Source organism: Neopelma chrysocephalum, unplaced genomic scaffold (assembly GCF_003984885.1).
Source record: "Neopelma chrysocephalum unplaced genomic scaffold, ASM398488v2 Primary Assembly neopelma1_181897, whole genome shotgun sequence".
In the NCBI taxonomy this organism is placed as follows: domain Eukaryota; kingdom Metazoa; phylum Chordata; class Aves; order Passeriformes; family Pipridae; genus Neopelma; species Neopelma chrysocephalum.
In genome coordinates, this window is record NW_020937884.1 from 1 (window position 1) to 7489 (window position 7489).

General features: G+C 61.4%; 1 protein-coding gene across 1 annotated transcript; it reads left to right on the forward strand.

Annotated features, from left to right (window-relative positions):
* Window positions 1–1343: 1343 nt before the first annotated feature.
* LOC113962503 (glycerol-3-phosphate acyltransferase 2, mitochondrial-like) lies at window positions 1344–7428 on the forward strand. The gene is made up of 14 exons (XM_027673255.1): window positions 1344–1384; window positions 1904–1972; window positions 2648–2764; window positions 2857–2930; window positions 3855–3965; window positions 4149–4277; window positions 4972–5071; window positions 5142–5275; window positions 5352–5451; window positions 5534–5740; window positions 6652–6759; window positions 6966–7051; window positions 7138–7232; window positions 7343–7428. Exons 3-14 carry the CDS (start codon window positions 2648–2650, stop codon window positions 7420–7422), a joined length of 1341 nt encoding a protein of 446 aa, XP_027529056.1. The 5' UTR covers window positions 1344–1384; window positions 1904–1972; the 3' UTR covers window positions 7423–7428.
* Window positions 7429–7489: the final 61 nt, after the last annotated feature.

Here is a 7489-nt window from a genome sequence, read left to right on the forward strand (position 1 = left end):
AGGGGGTTGCAGGTGCCCAGGGGCAGGAACAGAGCCCGGAGCGTGGCGTGGACTGACCGTGACCCCCATTCCCATCTCCCTGTGCCAATGGAGGGCAGCAGGGAGAGAACTGGGAATAGAGTTGAGCCTGGGAAGGAGGGAGAGGTGGGGGAAGGTGTTTCTAGGATTTGTTTGACCTCTCATTCCCCTGCTCTGATTTGATTGCTAACAAATTCAATTAATTTCCCCAAGTCGGGTCTGTTCTGCCTGTGACAGTAATGGGGGAGTGAGTGACCCCTCCCATCTTTATCCCACCCCAGGAGCCTTTTCTTGTATTTCCTCTGCTCTGTCCAGGTGAGGGGAGGGATGGAGCAGTTTGGGGGGCACTTGGTCTCCAGCCCAGGTCAAACCACCACAGGCTGGCATTTTCTTTTGCTTTCTCCTTGTCTTTTCTTTCCCCCCCCCTTTTCCTTCTAATTGTCCAATACTTCTCATTTTCCCCCTATTTTGCCTCTTTTCCCCCTTTTCCTTTCCCCATTTTTCTTGTCTTGTTTTCTTGACCTTTTCCCCTTCTTCCTTCAGTTTCTTTCTTTTTTCTTGCCTTTTCCCTTTTATTCTGCTTTTGTCTCGCCTTTTCCCTTTTATTCTGCTTTTTTCTCGCCTTTCCCCTTTTATTCTGCTTTTTTCTCATCTTTTCTCCTTTTTTCCTTACCTTTCCTTCTTCCCCTTCAAACTTTTTTTTAATTTCCCCCCTTTTCCCTTGTCTTTTCCTATCCTCCCTTCCTTACCCTATTTTCCTCGCCTTTGCTTGTTTTTCCACTTTTCCCAGCCCTTTCTATCCCCTCCCTTATCCCAGCTCCCGGATGCTGCCCCAGGTGCGTTCCCACAGGTGCGAGGTCCCAGCCCCGGAGCAGCTGAACTGGGGCGGTTTTGGGTGTTTTCAGGGCGATTGAGCCCCTTGGGGTGCTGCGGGTGCTGGTGGGGTTTGGAGCTGTGGGGGGACAGAGCTGGGCTGGGGCTGCTGGCCCTGGGGTTGGGGGGCCTTGGGCTGGGGAGCGGGGCTGGGGGGCTGATGGGGCTGGGGCGCGCCAGGGCCCCCCCGGCGGGGCTGGGATTGCTGTGCCCGGGGGTGCTGGGACCGGGCTGGGCTTGGGGACCAGGGACGGGGGCGATGGGGACCTGCCGGTACCTCTGGGGGGCTGAGCTCCGTGCCGGGGCCGGGGCGGTCCCGGGGGTCCCGGGGATCACAGCCCGGGCCGGGGCTGTCCCGGGGGTCCCGGGGGTCGCGGGGGTCCCAGCCCGGGCCGGGGCTGTCCCGGCGGTCCCGGTTCCGGCGGGGCCGGTTCCGGTGGCGCTCCCCGGGGGCGGAGCGGGGCCTGTGGGGCCCGGAGCGGCGGGGCCGGCGGTGAGCGGGGCCGGGGGACCCCCGGGGGTCCGGGGGTGTGGGGCGTGTGAGCCCCCGAGCCGTGCAGGGCCTGTGGGGCCGAGACCCCCGGGCCGGGGGGGCTCCAGGGCCGCCCAGAGCTGCAGAGGGGCGCTGGGGCACATCCCCCCGGGCTGTGGGGCAGCGGGGCCCGGGTGGGGTGTGTTCCCCCCAGAGGGTCTCTGGGGGCTGTGGGGCCCGTGCGGGGGGTGCTGCCCCCCCATCTCGGGCCCTGTAGGGGCTGTGGGGTGGGGGGCACGTGTGGGGTGTGTTACCCCCCAGCCCTATAGGGGATGTGGGGTGTGCTGCCCCACCCCAAATCCCTGTGGGATGGGGGGTGTTACTACCCCCAAATCCCTGTGGGGGGTGTGGCTGTGTTACCCCCCTCTCCAGTTCCCTGTGGGGCACACGGGGGGTCCCTCTCCCAGAGACTGCTCCCTGTGCCCCAAACCTACCAAATTCCCATTTTCCACCCCTTTCTGTCTCCAGGATTTTTCCCAGGACCCTCAAGCCCCAGCACCTCTTCTCTCCGGTTTGGGAGTGTCCCCCCACCTGTGACACCCCCCCAAGGTACCTGACACCCCGGGGACCCCCCATTGCCACCAGCCCCTTCCCGCCTTGAATCCCTCCCATCCTGGGGGTCCCCAACCCCACCAGGGTCCCCCCCCGCAACCTCTTTTCCTGCCCTCTTTGCCCCCCCGGCGACATTTTAAACCCAAATTGCTTCTTTTTTCCTCCTTTTTTAGGGAATAAAATTCCTCACCTGCACCCCTGAGAAAGGGAGGGGGTGATGCCGATTTGGGGGGCTGGTGGTTGGGATGCTGGTGTTCCAAGGCACCCCATGGCTCCAGATGTGGGGGTGGAGGGGGCTGACGAGGGCTCTGGGGTCCCCAGGATCTCACTGCCCCCCCTCATGCCCATATTTCCAACCGATCCAACTGGACCTGCGTTAATCCCATTGGATCTGGGTACCCAACGTGTCTCTGAGGGTTGGAGAACCCACTGCCCCACAGCCCCGGTTGCTGATCCCCCCAGATCCAGACTGATCACACGGGATGTGGGTTGATCCGTGTCCCACACATCTCCAAGGTGTGACACCAGTTTATCCCAGCTAAAATTCCTCTCTTGCTGCCCAATATCAGGATACCTCACATCATGAGCCTGTTTTGGGGTGTATCCACCCACATTTGACATTCCCAGGGTTTGTCCCTTCCTCCCCCTTCCCGTTTCTCTTTCCCTCCTCAGATGAAAACCTGGATCAGCAATTCAGACCAAAACCTGGAAGTTTCCATCCCGTTCCTGGGAAAATACCACCGGCCGGTTTCGGGGCGCTGCTGCCAGAGCTGCACCCCCAGGAGCTGGGTGAGAGAGTTTGGGATCGGGGGATGGTGGTGACAGGCTCCCCGTGCTGAGGATCCCCATTGCCAGTGATGTGATCCCGCTTTTCCTCCCAGGATGGATTCTATGCCGAGGATCTCTCCGCTCTTGGATTCCGTGACGTCAGCCGTGTGACGGAGAGGGACACACGGTGAGGCTGGATCAGCTGCGTGCTGGAAAACCCCTGGGAAACTGCCCTTTTCCCCAGATTTCCCCCAAATCCACATGGGAATCCCTCTCCATCCTCCCCGCTCCCAAATTATCCCAAACCGAGCTCATGAATCGTATTTTGGGAGGCTGGAAGTGGCATCTGTGAGGTCTTGGGCTGTGGTCCAGCCATGGACTGGAGGATTTGGGGTCATGCGTTGTTTTCTTGAAGCCAAACTTGGAGCCTTGATGGGAAGAAGGTGGAGTTGGGGGATTGTTCTTCTCGCTGGCTCCAGCCGGCATCGCTTGGAGTGAGCCTGGCTGCCTGGGAAAAGGGAAAAGAGCCACTTCCTAACCCTTCCTGCTCTTCCTCCTCCCCTGGAGGGAGGAAAACTCCCAGGAAAATAAAATTCTGGGTATCCCTGCTCTACTCTGGCCAGGAGCTGCTCCGGAGCCATTTCTGGAAATTTTTCATTCTGGAGGTGCCGGATCCCTTTGGCTCCTCTCCCCTTTGGGAAGAATCCCTGGATTAACCATTGTGTGCTGTTTTTTATCCCACATGAGATCATTATCCTCCATTCAGCTCCAAATATTCCCAGCTCCAACTTTGAAACCCTTAGACGAATCCCTTGGGATCCCAGGGAATGCAGTTCCCCCGTCCCACTCTGTCCCTTCCTGCACGCTCTGGGACATCCCAAAGCTGCGTCCCACCCCGCTCTCTGTGGATTTGGGGAGGATTGGGAAAAATCTGTGATTTGGGATGGCCTGAATGCCAGGTTTCCTTCCTGCTGGGCGGCCTGGAGCATCACCTCCAAATTCCTAACTGTAAAACGGGGATAAATCCAAATCCTGAGAAAGAGGCATTTTGGGGGGGTGATCCTCCTGGAGAAGCCCCCCCTGCCAAGTTCTCCCTGTGTGTCCCCTCCAGGTCCCGGGGGTGGCTGGTCCGGAGGGTCTGTGGATTCCTGGCCGCCTGGGAATGGGAAATTCCATCAGAGACCACCAGGGAGCTCCCAGGGAAGATCTGCAGCAGCAGGAGGTGGGTGGGAGCACTGGGGGGATCCCGGGATCACCCTCAGCCTGGGAGGGGCAGGCCCCCATTCCTGGGGGATCCTGTTTGGTCCTTGGCTCCTGGGTCAGTGGGATGCCGGGAATGCCCCCGAGGCTCCCTGGATCCCTCCCCAGGGATCCCAGGGTGCTCCCCGCTGCCCTTCCCCCCCAGGGTGCAGGATGTTGCCACCAGCCGGGCCCATGGATGCGGAGGGGATGAGGGATCCCGGGGGCACTGGAAGGAGGAGATCTGTGGGATCCTGGGGGAAATCCAGGCACCGCTGTCCCCTCTCCTGCTGAGGTCAGGGATCCTTTGGGGAAATCTTCTGGGATTCTGTGGGGGATGGATCCAGATCCTTTGGGAGGTCCTCTGGGCTTCTGGGAGGATGCACATGGCTGACTTGGGGGTTTTCTGGGCTCCTTGGTGGGATCTTGTGGGATCCTTTGAGTAATATTTTGGGATCCCTTGGGAGCTGTCCGTGGATTCTTTGGCCAGCTGCCCTCGGGGTCCCCCACAGCTCCTGGGGCCATTCTGGCAATTCCTTCCGAGGAGCTGGAGTGGGAAAATCCAACCCCACCAGGAGGGTGGGAAGCAGAGGGAGCCTTCCCTTCCCCACTGCCTTCCCCCTCCTGTCCCTGAGAAGTGGGAATTTGGGGCTTCCTTGCTGGTCTGATCCAGGGGGAATAAATGATCCCTCCAAGGCCTTAAAGGGAAGGAATTGCTCAGGGAATAAGGGCATGTTGGGATCCTTTTGGGGGGGAATGCAGGGATAACTGATGGCAGCTGTGGTTGCCAGGGGAAAGGAGGTGTCTCATCCCATCCAACCTTTGCTGTGTGATAAAAGTGGGCATTTGCCTTTGTGGGAGCTGCGCCGGGAATTTTGGGGCAGGCTGGGTTGTGGGAAGTGAGGCAGGGGAGGCAGGGGAGTGGGAGTGTTTGGGGGTTGGGGGCCGCCCCATGCCCGTGGGGTTGCTGATTGCCAGTTTTCCTGCAGGCTGTGCCACTGGATGCTGCCCAAGCTGCTGAGCCGTCTGTTCCTGAGCGTGCAGCTGCAGCGGGGGCAGCTGGAGATGGTGCTGCGGGCTGCCAGGACGGTACGGAGCCCGGCCGGGCGCTCCCATTGCCCAGAAGGGTGGGAATTCAGGCCGGGATCGTTCCTTGCAGCCCGAGGTGCCGCTGGTGTTCCTGTGCAGCCAGCAATCCCAGCTGGATGGGCCGCTCCTGTCCTTCCTCCTCCTCTCGCAGGGCATCGGGGCCCCCAGGGTGACGGTGGGTGCCCGGATCAGCCCTGGCCTCCGGTAAGGAGCCGGGGTGGGATGTTGCCAGAGGCTGCAGGGGGATGCAGTGTGTGCCCACGGTGTCTTTGCCCCCCAGCTCCCTGCTGCAACGCCTGGGAGGGATTTTCCTGCCTTCGGGCCTGGCGCAGCCAGGGAGTGAGCGGGATGAGGGGCTGCCGGGCGCTGTCCTGGATGCGGTAGGTGCGGTTGGGGCTGGAAAATGGCCTGGAGCGCTCGGGGAGGTGCCGGCAGCTCCCAGTACTCCCAGTGTCCCCCCAGTACGTGCAGGAGGTGCTGCGGAGCCGCCAGCCCCTCGTCATCTTCCTGGAGGAGCCCCCGGGTTCGCTGCGGCTCTGGGATCCCGCCCGGCGCTGGCTGCTCCGGGTGCTGCGGGCGCTGCGGGACGGAGCCGTGCCCGACGTGCGCGTCGTCCCGGTGGGAATCGCCTACGACGTGGCTCCCGGCGGAGCGGGGCGGGATGGAGCGGTGAGAGGGGGCCCAGGGGGGTCACCGGTGCTCGCCGGAATCTCTGGGAGTATCCCTGGGGAGTGGTGTTCCCCCACATCTGTGGGATTATCCCTGGGGAATGGGGTTCCCCCAAAACTCTGGGAATATCCATGGGGGGTGGTGTTCCCCCAAATCTGTGGGATTATCCCTGTGGAATGGGGTTCCCCCCAAAACTCTGGGGTTATCCCTGGGGAGTGGTGTTCCCCCAAATCTCTGGGAGTGCCCCTCAGGAGTGGGGTTCTCCCAAAACTCTGGGAGTGTCCCTGGGGAGTGGTGTTCCCCCAAATCTGTGGGATTATCCCTGGGGAATGGGGTTCCCCCAAATCTGTGTGATTATCCCTGTGCAATGGGGTTCCCCCAAATCTGTGGGATTATCCCTGGGGAATGGGGTTGCCCCAAAACTCTGGGGTTATCCCTGGGGAATGGTGTTCCTCCAAATCTCTGGGAGTGTCCCTCAGGAGTGGGGTTCCCCCAAAACTCTGGGCGTGTCCCTCAGGAGTGGGGTTCCCCCAAAACTCTGGGAGTATCCCTGGGGAGTGGTGTTCCCCCAGAACCCTGGAAATATCCCTGGGGAGTGGTGTTCCCCCAAATCTCTGGTGTTATCCCTGGGGAATGGGGTTCCCCCAAATCTCTGGGAGTATCCCTGGGGAATGGGGTTCCCCCAAATCTCTGGGATTTCCCTTGGGAATGGGGTTCCCCCAAAACTCTGGGAGTATCCCTGGGGAGTGGTGTTCCCCCAGATCTCTGGGAGTATCCCTGGGGAGTGGTGTTCCCCCCAATCTCCGGGAATATCCCTGGGGAGTGGTGTTCCCCCAAATCTGCGGGAGCATCCCTGGGCAGTGGCATCCCCCTAAACCCGCCGTCGATCCCTGGATCCCGTCTCTCCGCAGCCCCCTCAGCCCCTCGGGATGGCCGCGTGTCTCCGGGCAGCATTCCAGGCCCTGCGCCGGCCCCGTGGCTGTGCCCGGGTGGATTTCTCCCAGCCCTTCTCCTTACGGGTACGGCAGCTGGGGACGCCCCCGGATCCATCCTGGCACTGGGGGGCTGTTCCCAGGATGTTGGTGGGTTTGGGGTGTCTGAGGGTGTCCAGTGAATCCATGCTGGGTGATCTGGGCTCCTCCCAGCCCTGGGGATGCAGGGATCGAGTGAGCTCGTGGTGCTGAGGGCTGTGAGCACCCACAGGCTCCTTCCTGCTCATTCCCAGGAATTTGTGGAGAACAACCTCGTGGGGCCGATGCTCAGCGGGAATCGACCGGAGCAGCTGCTGCTTCCCACCATCCTTGGCACGTGGTGAGGAGCTGAGCCCCGGGCAGTGTTTCCCCTGGGATCTCTGCTCCCAGCTCCTCTTCCTCAGCCCTCTCCCCCCGATTTCCCAGCGCGCCGGATGTGGGGAATGTGGGCACTTTGGGTGCCGGTGTGGGGACAGAAGAGGAGATTTTGGTGACGGCGCTGGGGCTGCACACACTGAGCGGTGAGGGGTCCGGGTGGTCCCTGCATCCCTTGGGATGGCATTCCCTGCTGGGGAATGGGGGTGGGGGTTAATCACCCCCTGGATAAGGAGCCCCTCTCCCCCCCCAGCAGATTCCAGCGCCTGCTCCGCCATCATGGCTGTGGGAATCACCGCGGCACTGCTGCTCCACAGGCACCGGGAGGTGGGATAAGGAGCTTTCCATCTTTCCCTTCCCTCAGAGCAGCATTCCCAGTGGGGATCCCCTTCCTCAGAGCAGC

Coding starts and splice junctions, on each gene's coding strand:
- LOC113962503 (XM_027673255.1), top strand. CDS start 2,648: ATGAAAACCTGGATCAGCAATTCAGACCAAAACCTGGAAGTTTCCATC. Junction 2,765..2,856: donor GCTGCACCCCCAGGAGCTGG/GTGAGAGAGTTT, acceptor TTTTCCTCCCAG/GATGGATTCTATGCCGAGGA. Junction 3,966..4,148: donor AAGATCTGCAGCAGCAGGAG/GTGGGTGGGAGC, acceptor CTTCCCCCCCAG/GGTGCAGGATGTTGCCACCA.